Source organism: Monocercomonoides exilis (assembly GCF_001643675.1).
Source record: "Monocercomonoides exilis strain PA203 chromosome Unknown scaffold18-1597598, whole genome shotgun sequence".
Lineage (NCBI taxonomy): Eukaryota > Preaxostyla > Oxymonadida > Polymastigidae > Monocercomonoides > Monocercomonoides exilis.
The window spans coordinates 649679-664916 of NW_027150563.1; the positions used below are offsets into that span (position 1 = coordinate 649679).

At 34.7% G+C, this 15238-nt stretch overlaps 5 protein-coding genes across 5 annotated transcripts; 4 read left to right on the plus strand and 1 right to left on the minus strand.

The window, feature by feature from the left end:
* The first annotated feature begins 739 nt into the window (after positions 1-739).
* On the plus strand, positions 740-2954 carry MONOS_12216 (uncharacterized protein). Its single transcript, XM_067864819.1, has one exon. It carries the CDS (start codon positions 759-761, stop codon positions 2529-2531), a length of 1773 nt encoding a protein of 590 aa, XP_067728815.1. The 5' UTR covers positions 740-758; the 3' UTR covers positions 2532-2954.
* Positions 2955-3557: 603 nt separating this feature from the next.
* MONOS_12217 (uncharacterized protein) lies at positions 3558-5447 on the minus strand (the record flags this gene model as incomplete). Its single annotated transcript, XM_067864820.1, has 1 exon — positions 3558-5447. The coding sequence occupies one exon, from the start codon at positions 5445-5447 to the stop codon at positions 3558-3560; it is 1890 nt and encodes a 629-aa protein (XP_067728816.1).
* A 175-nt stretch (positions 5448-5622) lies between these two features.
* Positions 5623-6270, plus strand: MONOS_12218 (uncharacterized protein; the record flags this gene model as incomplete). Its single annotated transcript, XM_067864821.1, has 2 exons — positions 5623-5642; positions 5931-6270. The coding sequence occupies 2 exons, from the start codon at positions 5623-5625 to the stop codon at positions 6268-6270; spliced, it is 360 nt and encodes a 119-aa protein (XP_067728817.1).
* Positions 6271-6398: 128 nt separating this feature from the next.
* MONOS_12219 (uncharacterized protein) lies at positions 6399-6611 on the plus strand (the record flags this gene model as incomplete). Its single annotated transcript, XM_067864822.1, has 1 exon — positions 6399-6611. One exon carries the CDS (start codon positions 6399-6401, stop codon positions 6609-6611), a length of 213 nt encoding a protein of 70 aa, XP_067728818.1.
* A 6491-nt stretch (positions 6612-13102) lies between these two features.
* On the plus strand, positions 13103-13357 carry MONOS_12220 (uncharacterized protein; the record flags this gene model as incomplete). Its single annotated transcript, XM_067864824.1, has 1 exon — positions 13103-13357. One exon carries the CDS (start codon positions 13103-13105, stop codon positions 13355-13357), a length of 255 nt encoding a protein of 84 aa, XP_067728819.1.
* Positions 13358-15238: the final 1881 nt, after the last annotated feature.

A 15238-nucleotide genomic window follows, 5' to 3' on the forward strand; every position in this document is an offset into this window, starting at 1 on the left:
TTTATTATTACAAACATAATAATAAAACTTCTCTTTTCAAAAAAAAGTGTTCGATTTGAAACAACAGGAACTTAATAGTGTTGGTTGTTCATTCGTTTCTTTGCAACAAGTGATCATGAAAGACAATCTGGATTGTTTGCGATTAATCTTTAACTTTTCCTTTTCATTTGAATTTTTTGTTCATTCATTGAAATGAAGGTTACAAGCATCCGAAGAAATGTGGAGAATTAATCACAAGACTATCCTTCGAAATTCACAATGAAACTTTGTGGATTAAATACAACAGTGTATTTGCTGATGGAGTCACACTGAAGGATCCTCACAAATTGTTTTTGTGTATTTGCAGCAGAAACGGGCAAGCGTGTGGAGCTTACGGAAGATCCCCTGCTATATTTAAACACAAATGTCTTTTCTTGTTACCTTCTTTGTCAAAGTCTTTTTTCAAAAGCAAGGAGAAAGCGAGTCCAGACAGATATCTGACACTATATTTCGCTTATCAATCAACAAATTCGCATCTTGTGGATCTTTTTTTGGACACAATCACAAAATGCAATCTATCTTTTATTTCCGCTGCCTCAACAGAATTCAACAAGTTTATCAGGTCATTAATTGTAACTTCACAAAGAAATCCAACACTTCCTCCAGAATCAATATTTCCAACTTTAACAACAAGAAAAATAATGAAACACTTAATGGAATCAAAAATGAAAAAGATTTCAGAACGCCATTCATTCGTCAATAATAAATGCCTTGCGGTTATGATGGACAGCGGAATTGTGGCAACAAACAAATACACTGTTGTTACTGTTGTTGATTTATCTGTTGATGGAATCCCGTTTTTTTGGTGCTTGAAGCAAGGCTGTTCATCTTCACAAGATTACGAGAAACTGGCGAAAGAATGCATGGAAGAAATTCCACATCTCGGAGGGGAAGTTCGATGCTTTTGTTCAGATGGGCTTTTCGCACAAAGATCAGTATTGGAAAGAATTAAACCAATAAACGAAAGAATACCAATTGGTAAATCAAGTCTTATCACTCCATTCTATATTTATTGCATGAACCATCTAATTAACTTAGTTCAAATGCATTCATTTGAAAAGATTACATGTCTGGAGGATATTAAAAGGATTGTTATAACATTCGCTAAAGAAACACACACTCAAAAGACATCTAAGCAACTGAAAAAAAAGTGTCCTGCTTTTTGCTCAACGAGATGGTCTTGTTTGTATGATATTTGTTCTTTTATTAGGAAAAATGAAAGAGCGATAAGAGAAATTGGTTTATTAGATCAAAGAGAAATAACAAAAGCAATAAAGGCAGAAATATTATTACTTCCTCTTCAAATTCTCCATAGCGTGTTTGAGAAAAATTCAACAAAATTTGGAGATGTGTTTCCTTACTTGTTGATGGCAATGGGTCAATACATGTGGATTCAAGGTCAAGACGATTTTCAAGAACCTGAATGGCACAATGCAGTAACCAATGTTATGATCATGTTATATAATTACACTTTGAGTGAAGAGAGAGTTGGCTTCATTGCATTAGCATTTTCTCTTACTCCCATTGGTGGTCATTTGCTTAGAAAGGATCAATTTTGTGAAATGCTCGCAAAAGGAAGCATTGTCAATGAAATCACAGAAGCAAATATGATTGATAACAAATTAAGAGGAAAAAAAGAAGCAATCAGCAATCAAAAGCCTTCTCCATCATATTTCAAGCAACCAAGCCCCACACATAGCGATGAATTCCTGGTTTTTTTCACGGATCATAATGATTCGTCGAATATTGTGACGCAAAAACACGAATTACTTTATCATGACCCACAATCAAATTTAAAATCTAGTTCATCGTCAGTTGCCGTCTTTTGCAATGAAACAATATCCTCCGAATGTTCGAAAACAAGCATTTCATCATCTGAATCACTTTCACTTGGTTTCTTTAGATCCCAATGTTCCAAAATGTTAGAACAAAGCAGCACGTCAAAGAGCTCAAACATTATTTCAATTGCTTCAAAAGAAAGATCTCTTAATGATTCACTCTCAGTCCAATCTGAAAATCTTGATCTTGGAAATAGAAAACTTCTATTTCTCTTGAATGCGCTGGAGAAACATTTGGAAAAGAAAGAAGAGCGCAAATCGGAAGTGTTATATGATGATTCTGATGATAGTGATTTTTCTTCGATAGTTGATGATGATTTCGACGACTTTTCAATTAAAGGGATTCATCCGATAAATGAAAACATGAGCGATGATACCAAGAACAACACAAGATCTTCTTTAAATTCATGTTTAATGGAAGATCGTTCAACAAACGATCAAGAAAAAACAACAATTACAGATTCAGTGGAAGAAGACTGTGCTGAAGTCTTTTATGTTGGATCAAACAAAAAACTGAAGCTTGTTGAGAATATTTCTGCAGTTCAGGATCTTCAAGCCATCGAAGAAATATCAATGTCTCTGCAGGGGACATGGTATCCAAGATTATTTAGTGCATTCGAAAAGTACGTAGAAAAAACATTATGTCATCATTAACAAGAAATTCGTGAAGGTTGTTTAGCACTTTTTAAAGAATTATTATTGTCCCCACCAAAAGTGTATGTCGATTCTTCGCCTTTTGTTCTATTCAGTCATATTGCTTCGTATGGAGGTATTAATACAGTTTTCGCTTCAGTTTGTTACAATCTGGTTGTTGCCCCATGCAGTGAAGCTTCATGTGAAAGATTATTTTCACGATTAAGAAGAATCATAGGAGACAGAAGGTGTTCATTATCTTTAAACACTCTCAATTCATTATTATTGCTTTAGAGCACTATTATATTTATTGTTGAAGTTGGTTTTTTAACTTCTCTTTTGATTTTATGGTTTTTCCTTGAAAGGTTCTGATTCTTAAATGTATTTTTATTAAAAAATATCGTTCTAATAATTCTCATGAGAATATAAGCTTTCTTGAAATGATATTTATTGCATTTTTAAATACAAAGAATTCAAAACGTTCATATAGACCAACTTGTTGTATAATTAAATGAGAATTTCTCGGTATGATTCACGTTTAAATATATCGACTAAATTTCAATTTTAACTTTAGAGATCATCTTTTTGATAAACTTCTAAACAAAACTTAACAATGATGGTAGATGTTCCTTATTTTTGAAAGGAAAAAAAGTTGAATAATCAAAGATAAACTGGTGCTAAGGAAAGTTTAAAGAGAAGGAGGAGGAGGAGGAGGAGGAGGAGGAGAAGAAGAAGAAGAAGAAGAAGAATAAAAGAAGAAAATGATGATGGTGATGATGATGATGATGAAGTGGAAGAATGGAGAAGAGGAGAAGGTTTTGTGATCTGAGAAGAAGAAAAAGAAGAAGGTGGAGAAGAAGAAGAAGAAAAAGAAAAAGTAGAAGGAGAGGAGGAGGAGGAGGAGGAAGAAGAATCAACTTGAGAAGCCAGGCGATGTGGAGGCAATGCAGAAGTGTGTGAGTTGCTAACTTTTTTATTGTCTATATTTGACGTCTATTGAATTGGAGTAGCATTAGCAGAAAAAGAAACAGAAGAAGAAGATGAGGATTATGTTGAAGTTGAGGATGACTGTGGAGATGAAGATGAAGATGAAGATGAAGGTGAAGAAGAAGACGAAGAAGAAACCGAAGAAGATAATGCCGAAGACAACGACTGATTCCTCCTTTGCAAAGTGCGCTTAGCAAAAGATACAAAAACGGAGCGATCCTGCGCCTCGACAGGGACAAGCGACGAAATGTGCTGGATGGTTGCTGCGTCTGTATTTGCAGTGCTGTCTTTGTTTCCCTTTGCCCGCTCTTCCGAGTAGTTTTCGTCATCGTCTGTCAGAAGAGAACGAGAAGCTAGCTGGATGTGGTCGGGTTCTTTGGGTTTTCGCTTTGATTGTGTACTTGTCATAGGAGAAGAAGAAGAAGAAGAAGAGGAAGAAGAAGATGATGATGATGAATAAGAGGTAGAAGAATTAGCAGAGGAAGCATCGTTTTTGACAGGATGTGATGCTCCAGTTGTTTTTCCATTGTGAAGTGAATGATTTGCAGACGACGAAGATGTCAGCTGAACAGGAGACAAATTAACGTCTGAAGGAGCACGGTGCTTGGATGGGGGAGAAGGCGACGAAGACTGAGGAATCTGCTCCAAAACAGGATTTGATGAAGAAGCTGCAGTTGTTGATGAAAATGAAGATGAAGAAAAAGAAAATGATGATGATGAAGTTGTAGAAGCACTTGATGCTGCTGAAGTCAAACCTCCAGTTGCTCCTCGTGTTTTTGCATTCACCGATCCTCCCTCATTCTTCGCAACCTCTGCTTTCACTGGATTGTTCTTGTTCGATCCACGCAGCAGCATCACAGCCTGCTTCTTCCCTGCTGTTGGAACCGAAGCCTCAACCCACTCAGAAATCTCTCCATCGTTTCCAGGAGTCTTTTGGCTTGTATTCACATCTTCCTCTTCTTCAATTGGGCTGGGCGGTTTCTTCTTCATCCGCCTCTTCCTCTTCTTTGAGTCCATCTTCTTCCGGATCGCATCCACAGTCAGCTGCTCGTTCTCTCGCCAGTCTGAATATCGCTTTACCGGTAACTGCTGAGAGCGAGAGAGGGGAAAAGAAGAAGAAGAAGGTGAATAAGAAGGTGAATAAGAAAGTGAAGAAAAAGGTGAAGAAGAAGAAGAAGAAGAAGAGAAAATTGAAGAAGAAGCTGCTGCTGAAGAAAGTGATGAAGTTGATGATGAAGCAGATGAAGCAGATGAAGCAGATGTTGAAGCAGAAGAAGCAGAAGAAGCTGCATTTTGTGTGCCAGGCGAGCCCCAAACAATCGCCTGGCTCTCTTCAGACAGCTTGTTCTCGCTGTGATGTGTGCTTCTGGGCAGATGACATGAAATATTCACATTAGCATTAGCATTAGCATTCAAATTTGCATTCATATTTGTATTCATATTAACAACTGCATTCTCCTTTTCCTTCTTTTCCCTCACAGAATTCTGCGTTTTCTTCTTTTTGTGCGGACTCTTTTTGCGGAAGATGTCGAAATGGGCGCCATCAGAGCGGTCAGAAAGCGATATCACATTGTGCGAGATCGAGTGATGTTTCCTTCGATGCTTCAACGAATGCCTGTGGTGCTGTGTAGCTGGTTGTGTAACTGGCTGTATATGTTTCTGTGTAACTTGCTGTGAAACGAGCTGCTTATCAGAGGAAATTTTGATCTTGTGATCATGTTTGTGAGTGTGTTGATGCTTGAATTCATGTTCATGTTCTTTATCTTCATATATATCTTCATCTTCATTTCCTTCAACAGCAGCATCTCCAGCTTCATCTACCACTCCATCCAAGCTAACACCAACTTTACCTTCCTCACCAACCTCACCAACCTTCCATTCTCCTTCCTCCCCCACCTCTTGTTCCTGCTCCACCCTCTTCTTATTCCCATGCCTTCTCCTGTGGTGCATGTGGTGATTATGATGTTTATACTGTTTATGATGCTGCACATCCACCAATGGCGGGTCAAGAGAGAGCGACAAACACGATGCTGAATCTATTCCTGTGACTGTTCCTGTTCCTGTGCATGTTCCTGTGCCTGTGAGTTAGTGGTGAGTGGTTGCTGTGTGCAAGGCGTGTGGAGAGATGAGTGTGCTGAGTGACTGGTTGGAGTTCACTCGCCCTGTCGCTGTGTGCTGACGGAAAGCTACTGCCTTGTGCTTCGGCTTGCCTGTGGTATTTGAACATGCTCCTGAATGTGTACTGAGAGATGTGTTAAGAGAGGCTTTCTTACTCTTCGCTGTTTTCTCTTTGGCTTGTGATTGCAGCTGATTCTGGCTCTGGCTATGATTTAAACTCACTTTCATCTTCTTCATTTGTTTCTGGCTCTCTTTCTGCTTCTCTTTTATCTTCTGTTTCTGATTCATTCCCATCTTCATCCACTCCTGTCTCAGCGACTCTCTTTCTGTGGAAGAGGAAGTGGAAGAGAAACTGCAGCTTTCCGAGTCAGATGTGGGAGAAGGCAGAGAAGAAGGGAAAGAGCTGGTGGAAGAGAGAGAGGAAGAAAGAGAAGAAGAACGAGCGGGTGAAAGATGGAAAGATTGGCACGAAGAACGGCGCTGGTTGAAAATGCCGAGGAAGGAAGGGGAGGAGTTGTTGACAGAGGAGATGGCAGAGGAAAGGATGGAGACTGAAGAAGAAGAGGAGGAAGAAGAGGAAGAGGAAGAGGAAGAAGAAGGAGAAGAAAAAGACGATGAAAATGAAGAAGAAGAAGAAGCATCAGACAAAGCCTGATTAACAGCACCTGACGAATTAGTGCCTGCTGGTGATGCAGCCGGCTGCTGAGCTGAGCTCCGAGGAAAAGCGTTCTGAGAGAAGGAGAGGGAGTGGAAGTAGCTGTTGATGTTGGAGACCTTCAGAAAATGACTCAGCAGATGGGCGTGGGAAGAGGTGGGGGACGAGGAGAAGGAGAGGGAGAGGGCAGAAAAGGAGGAGGAGGAGGAGAAGAAGAAGAAGAAGAAGAAGAAGGTGGAGAAGAAGGTGAAGAAGTAAAAAAGAAGGAGCAAGAAAGAGAAGAAAGAGATGATGGAGATGAAGAGGAGAGAAGAGAAACAGCTGATGGCAATGGGAGATGAAGAATCGAAGCAGATGAACAAAGAAATCGAAGAGACGATGAGAAGTTGCAATGAAATGGAAATGTTTGAGTAGATGAGTGAAGAGGAGAAAGTGGAATATGCAAAGAAGACAATAAAAGAGAAAGCAGAGAAAAAAGTGCCGTTGTTAGTGTTATAGCAACAGCTCAACTGATTGTGGAAGATATGAAGGAGATGAGGAAGGATAAGAAAGCAAAGAAGAAGAGGAAAAGAAAGGAAAGAAAGGAATAATTGAAAGAAGAAAAGGATGCTATTGCGAACGAGGAAGAAAGAGATGCAAGAAGAATATTGACAGCTGAGCAAAGAGAGAAGGGGAGGGAGAGAAATGAAAGAAGAGATAGGATTCAAATGGAGAATGAGAAGAAAGAGATGAAGGAGAGAGAGGAAGAGGAGGGAGAAAATGAAGGAGAAGAGAGTGAAAAAGAAGGATAAAAAGAAGAGCAAGAAGAAAGAACGAAACCAATGAAAATCAAGCAATTTCCAGAGATCCAAAATGAAGAGAAGTGAGTAAATAATGCGATCGAATACAATCTGAAAGGAAGCGATATAACCGAAGAAGCTGTAAATGAACCGCAGCCTTGAGCAGAGAAAGAGTGACAGACAGAAACAAAAAAAAAAAAAAAAAAAAAAAAAAACTTTCACAAAGCAGAGATAATGATGAACGCATCGAAGAAGAATCCTTTCCGAAGTGTATATCCGGTTGAAAAGAAAGTTCAAAGAGAAGTGAAGGCAAAACTTATAAAGGCGAAGAAGCCAAAAATATGGTGCAGCTTTGAAACACTGCAGAAACAGATAATGAGGAGGAAGAAGACGAAAAGACTGATGTCAATCAAGAAGATGATGGCATAAACGATGCGTAGAGAGGAGAAGCTGGTTGTAATGAGGGCGAAGGTTTTAGAGAAAGTGCTGGTTTTGGCTGAAGAATAGTTTAGATCGACAAAAGATATGACGATAATGAAAGCGATGTGGAGTTTAGTGATGTGGTGCTATCAGAAGAGAGCAATGATGAGAGATGATGGTGGAGGATGGGAAGGAGAGAAAAAGAGTGAGATGGAAAACATTAAGCAAAATATGAAAGGAGAAAGCTATGCAGACACGAGAACTGTAAAATTGGAGATGATTGCAAAAACATGAGAGAAGCAAAGAGCTAATGAAGTTGTAGAAAAAGTGAAAATAGAAGCGGATGACGTAACGTAAAAAAACCAAAAAATGAAGAAATACTACAAGAACAAAGAGGATTATTTTCAGAAAGAGATTGAAGAGACAGACAGAGAAGAGACAAAAAGCGAGGTTGACATCGGGACATCAGAAGCTGAGTCGCATGAGAAGTTAAAGAAATGAAAGAAAGAATAAAATAGAAAAAAATGCAATGAATAATACAAAAAACTGTTAAGAAGTGTCCGAAGGAATTTGAAATGGTAATTATGGAGATGTCTCTTGAGGAACAATGGCGAAAAGCAGAAAGTAACGCAGAAAAAGTAAATAAAGCGAAGACAAAGAAAGGTTTATATTCTTAGAAAATTGCACATTCCGAATCATCCGAATATTTACTTGCGGAGAGTGGATCAACAGAATACATATTGGGTCATGATTCAGATAAAATACCTGAATGGGTGCTTGAAAAGGAAGATGAAAATGAAGAAAATGACATTATTATTCAAAAGAAATCCTTTTTTCCATCCTCTCAAAGTTCTGACTTTTCAGACACAAAACCAACCTTCATTCAAATGGAAGACTTGATTCAGTCCTTTTCTTCTTTCTCAAATCCGGTAGATGTCATGGTATGTTCTTCGCCACATGAAAAACTGATTGTTGATTAAGCTGATTCTTTATTCATGCTGCTTCGTTGATGGAATGAGAAAACAGAGATGAAAAGTTGGGATTAATAAATGGCAATGCTTATTTATGATTTAAAGAACATGATATAGTTTTGATTTGAAATTATTTTCAATTTTTTCATTCATCTCATCTATTTGGATAAAACTCTTAAATATTTAAAGTCAAAAGAAAGTTATAGATTAAAAATATTAAGAAATATTTTTGTTTCCATAAAACTTTGTGAATTGTTAAAAAAACTATTCTCAGAACTGCGATATGTTATTAATTTCTACAAACGGTTTATTTGTGCATTTTAAAATAACAAATGTTGAACAGTGTTAAAATGATAATAAAAACAACTAAGAAGAAATATGTTTATGTTTCGGTTCTTCATGCTTTCGACTCTTCGAAAAAAATGAAAATAATGAACAACAAAAAGAATGCACGAATCAGGAAAGAAATTACCCATTTTGTTCAAAAATTGAAAAATAAAAGCTTCGTTAAGAGCAGAAAAATGTGATTGCTTTAATAAAATACTTCGAAAACAAGAAAAAATCCATATTTGTATTCGAATAATATTAATTTCATTCTGTCAGATCACTTTGTGACAAATGAGTATTTTCCTCACAAACAAACAAAATGCATTTGCTTTTCGATTTCAACTTGAATTAAGGAGTATTTTCAAATGTGACAAAATGACAGATCTGACTTGTCAGTGACAGATCTGACAAGTGATAAAACCACAATACTTTAATTTGATCAATTTGTCACTTGCAAAAAATGATTTGAATATGTTTTGATTTTCATGGAAAGTTAAGAAAAATAAGATACTAAAGCATAAATATGTTTTTTTACGTTTAAATATGAAAAAATTTTCAATAGTTTTTATTTTCACTTTATTAATTTGAGTGACAAAAAAATGACAAACTGAAAAAGTCTTGTCTGTCATTTTTGAATTTTTTCCGATTTTTCGTGTCATGTCACACAGGATTAAGCTTATTATGTGTGCTTCGTTTTGAATGTTTCAACAAAGACAATGCTCGTTCCATTTTAAGACTCGTTCTGCAGCGGACACGATGAATACTGAAGCACAGACCTCTGGAAATGTTGCATCTGATGCTAGAAAGACAGATCTGAATGGGGTGTTCCACTAGCTCCTTCATTACAAAAGGCCCACCGAAATCTTGTGATGCTTGGAGCGACTGTGGGTGTTGCTGCACTTCCCTGTTGCTGAAGAGTGGAGAGTTAACATGCGCATAATGTGTGGAGACAAATTCATCAGTTCGTACAACGAGGATTTATGAGCAAGTGTTTGATCAACATCTGCTTTTTTAACTGCTCGATGATGACATCAGCTTTGAAAGCCTGAGTGCTTTGCTGTGAAGAAGCAGGCAGCGAAGGTGCAGTTAAAGTTGGAAAAAGAGAAATAGAAAGAAATAGAGAGAGAAAGAAAAAGGGAGAGGAAGGGAGAGAGAGGGGAGAGGGGGAGAGAACAGGATAGAAGGCAAATTGAGTGAGCATTTTGAATTTTTCGTAACAAAAACACATTCCCATAATTATATTTGGTTGGCTCTCCGTTATTAAGATCGTGTTCATCAGATACTGTTAGGCAACACTTGTGCTCGCTGGTTCAGGATCATCCACAGATTTGTCTGTGGAAAGCGTCCAGGTGGAAAAAGTTGGAAAAGAAAAAGAATAAGTATTAGACGAAGAAGAAGCAAAAGAAGAAGAGGAAGAAGATGAAGAAGAAAAAGAAGAAGAGAAAGAAGACGATGATGATGAAGGAGAAGAAGATTTTGAAGGTGATGATGGATATGGAGAAAGTCTACGAGAAGAAGAAGAAGAAGAATAATAATAATAAGTGGAAACTGAAGAAATTTTTCCATTTTTGTTTGCACTGAGGGGAGGCAGAAACAGAAATATATTCATGAAAAAAGAAGCTCAGTGCTATTCAGATTTTCTATAAGTCGAGATGCTTTTGTAAGACATATAAAAATATCTTCTGACCTGACTCCCTCCAATGGTTATTTCATTCCCATTCCTCATCTTCCTCGCCTTGAAAACTCTTCATCCCTTCTGACAAATTGTATTCATCAAAATCCTGCAGTCCATTCAACCCATCAAACTTCTCTTTCTACAGCGATATCTTCCATTAATGCACTCTTCCTCCTTCATTTGGCTTTTGCATTCTCAAATGAAACAAACGAACTGCGCTGCTTTGCTTGTTCATTGCTCCTGTTGGATTTAGCTATTGAACGCACTAAATTTCCTGGTGTTGCACGACACCTGCAACGCCAATCCCTGTTGAGAATACAATAGAACAGAAACCGAACCAGACCATTAAACGAGCTGAAAGAAAAATTCAACAAGGAAGTAATAGATCCAATTACTCCACTTATATCGTTGCCGTGAGCCATCCTTCTTCCTCCTGTAACGCTTCTTTGCCACTCCCTCAGAAGCTCCATATCACTTTTGTTCTTTCTTTTTGTTCGTTTCGTCGAGGACTTCATTGGAGTGAGGTTGCACATATCACGCACTTCTCTTTCTCTTTTATATAACTCTTCTCTTTCCTTCTCCTTCTGCAAAATCCTGTTCTTCTGCTCCTCTTTTGTCTGCGACAATTGCTTCCAGCTTGTGGAACTCGTTGAAGTAATTGCTTCTATTATTTGCCCTATATCTTCTCCTTCGATAAAAACTTATCCAGTAATGACCTCTTGTTCTTCTTGTAAAATCAAAGCAAATAAATATAAATATGTCTCCCTCCTTCATGAAGAATACAGAAATGTTAACTGAAAGATAATCGAATCCGATGAAATTAACATTGATTTCAATTGGTTTTCAGCAAAAGCAAGAAAGAATTCAAAAGAATATCATTTGTTTTTATTATTGCATTCGAATCAATTATTGACCATTTATTATCATCATTTTGATATATCTGTTCATTTTTTATATTATGAGATTTTATCATTTTGTCGTTTTTCTAACACTCAGTTTTTTGAATAGTTTTAATTATTAGTCTGTGATCAGATAATTTATGAAAATGTTTAATAACAAATCAAAAGCGGCTAAAAGTCGAATAGCATCAACTATTGCAGATACGATATTTCATGCTTCATCTGAGGATCCGGAGGGATGTTTTGAATATTTTGTTTTCCGCTCAAAATTTGATGAATCCTTCCGGAAAGTGTTGGAGGTTAATTGCGCTGGTATGTTTAATTTTTGATAACTTATGAATAATTAACAATGATTTTTATCTTCTTTGGTAATTGCTGTTTACAGTATATTCTTTGTTGGTAGAGAAATTCAACAAAATACTTCAGAACCTTGATACATATTCAAAGTCTTTGTCAAAAAAAGACGGTGTATCCCTTCTGTCGGCGCTATCTTCTGAGATATCTTTAAAAAAACACAAAGATAACGGGAGGGGTATAACTCCCGGTGAATATTACTATTCACGGGAGAAAAACAAAACCCCAGCACCATCAGCTTTATCACTTAGTGAAAGAAATGAAACTGAATTAAAAATCATTTTTTATTAATGTCATAATTAAGAATATAAGAAATATAATTTGATTTGATAATATTTAATTAATTTATTTTTCAGATGAAAAAGAGTTTCGAATGGCAGAAAGCTGGCTTTTAAGCCATAGCTCTTGCAGCTGCGAAAACTCAAGAAGAAAAAAATCAAGTTTGATTATTATTTTAATTTTTATCTTTAAGTTTTTTGTTTTAAAAATTTAACTTAATAACTGATGTTGAATTATTTTATTAACTTTCAGATTTCGTTTCTAATGAAAAAAAGCCAGAAGATATTGCGAAGCGATTGAGCAATACAGTATGTTATGAAAAAAATAAAAAAGAAGAATTGGAAAAAGAAAATACAGAAAATAAAAAACAAATTGAAATGAAAAAAATTAAAAAAATAATAATAAAAGAAAACACAAACAATGAAAAAACAGAAACAAAAAAAAAAAGAAAGAAGTAATAAATACAAAAGATTAAAAGATAATTAAAGAAAATAATAATAAAAATAAAAAAGATAATAAAAAATTAAAAGAAAAATTAATAAATGATAATATAATACATAAAAAAATAACAAATATTTTTTTAAATAATTTAATCCAAAAAAGCAAATATGAAATTTCCAATTCACTCAAATCAATACATAACACAACACAATCATATTTTATCAAAGAGAGCTCCAAGGCTACATCGCTGAGTGCTGGGGGGAGCGTTGGGGCTGCGTCGTTGTGTGCTGGGGGGAATATTGGAACATTGATAAAAACAAAAACAAACATAATCATTGATGATTTTTACAATAAAAAAGAAAAGAATAAAAGAAAAAATAGAAAAGAAAAAGTAGAATATTATACAAAAAAATGAAAATTATGAAGAATATGAAAAAAAATAATGAATATAAAGATAATAAAAGAAATAAATATAGTCTTAAAGAAACAAATGTTTAAAAAAATCATACCCATTTTGAAGATAATTACAATAATTTAGATTTGTTTAACAATAACCTTTTGAGTGATACATTTTCTTTGCATAATTTTTATTCAAACATAACTTTTTCCAAAATCAATATTCCCAAATTTTCTTTCGACGAAACTGATGCTGAAGACTTTGGAGCTGCGAGCGGTGAGGATGCTGGTATGTTAGAGGATGGAAAGACATGTGGGGCTGACGTGTTTAAAGCAGGAAGTGCAAGGGATGCTGATGAATCAGAAGATGGAAGGATAGGGGGGATTGATGGATTTCGGGCAACATGCGGGGCTGGTGCTGATGAAGGTGGAGTTGCAATGGAAAAAGAGTTGGGTGGTGGAGAAGTTGGAATGAAACGAGGGTTGGATGCTGGGGAAATTGGAATGGAAATAGAGTTGGATGGAGGAAAAGAAGTAGTGGAGTGAGTGTTGCATGCTGATGGAGTTGAAATGGAAGAAGGATTAATTGGAGGAAGTGTTGAAATGGAGGAAGAGTTGGAAGATGGGGAAATTGGTATGGAGATAGAGTTGGATGGAGGAGAAGGTGGAATGGAGGAAGAGTTGGATGGAGGAGAAGGTGGAATGGAGGGAGGGTTGGATAGACGGAGTGATGGTGGACATGTTGATGGACATTTTGAAAATAGTATTTGTATGTTGAAAAATATGAAAAGAAAAAGAAAAGGCTTTGGAGTATTTTCTCCAAATGAAAAAAGATTAATTGAAAAAACAAAAAAAGATTTATTTATTGAAATGAAAAAAGATATTAATATAAAAATGTCTTATTCAACATTTTGCAAAAAAACAAGAAATTTTAAAAAATCAAAGAAAAGGACAGATTTGTGTGAGATTTGTGAGAGAGGGAATTTTTTGGAAAAGAAAAAGATTGAAATAGAAAGAAAAGGAGGAAAATTGGACCAAACAGAAGATGATGAATTGAATTTAATAATTCATCATCGAAAAATGGCCCAACATCAAAGAAACTTCTTTTATGAAAAGAAAGAAAATTTAAAAAAAGATGAAGTTATTATTTTAATGGATTTGAAAGAAAACTGGTGTTTTCCAGTTTCTAATAATGAAACTGGAAAATCATTTTTTAATAAGAAACAAATTTCTCATTTGTGTTTTGTGGTTTTTTTCGTTGATAATTTTGGTATTTTAAAAAAGTGTTGTTTTAATTATTTTTCTGAAATTTTATCTCATGATTGTCGTTTTGTATGTGAATGTTTGAAACAACAATAACATATTTTTTTTTTTTTTTGTTAATTCCTTTAACTTTTTTTTGCGACAATGGGCCGCATTTTCGTAATTCTCATATTTTAAATTTTATATTTTCTGATAATTCTTTTTTGTTTAAAAATAAACGTTGTTCACTTTCATTTTTTGCTGAACATCACGGAAAAAATGAATGTGATAGTGAGTTTGGTTTTTTAACAAATTTAATTAATAATAAAATTGGCAATAGAGTTTTAAATAATATTTTTGATTTAATTGGTTTTTTTTTGTTATAATTGTAATTCTTATTTATTTAACACAAATTCTGAAAATACATCTTTTTTCATTTCTGATTCTTTTGATAGAAACTTTAATTATTCTTCTCATATTTTTTCTTCTTCTTCTCAAGATCAGGTAAAAAAAATAATGAAACGAAGCATTATTTTTAAGGTGTGAATTTATTATTTTATTTTATTATATAATATTTTATTTATTTATTTATTTATTTATTTATTTATTTATCTATTTATCTATTTATCTATTTTTTATATAGTCACTTAGAATTAAAAGAAACAAACTGGAATGAAATGAAAATAAAAGTAATGATAAATAATTTGTTTTTAAAAAAAAATACAGGGAAACTTCTCGTTTCTCCGCTCAGCTGCGAAAATAGCTCAGGTGTGTTTGAAATTGAATATAAAATTATGAAAAAATTAGAAACAAAAAAAAGAAAAATTTTTGAAAGAAACGATAATAAAAAAAATGACATTTTTATTTCAGAAAAAGGAAAATTCGGAAAAGGCGTGAAGAAAGTGATTGAAAATAGAATGAAATTTTTAAATTTTCATAGAGAAAAAGATTTTTTGAATTCGAATAATAATTTTTATAATAATTCAAATAATTCTTCAGATTCAAATAGCTTGACAAGTGAAACAGGTATGTCACAGGTGTGTAATTTAAATTCTGAAAATTCAATTTTTGATTCATTTTCTGATAATTATTCTTTTCATAATTCAATTGAAAATTCTTTTTTAAATTAAAATATTTCTTTAGCAAATTTTCATTGTATAATTTGATAAAATAGGTATGAAGGTA

Coding starts and splice junctions, on each gene's coding strand:
- MONOS_12216 (XM_067864819.1), top strand. CDS start 759: ATGATGGACAGCGGAATTGTGGCAACAAACAAATACACTGTTGTTACT.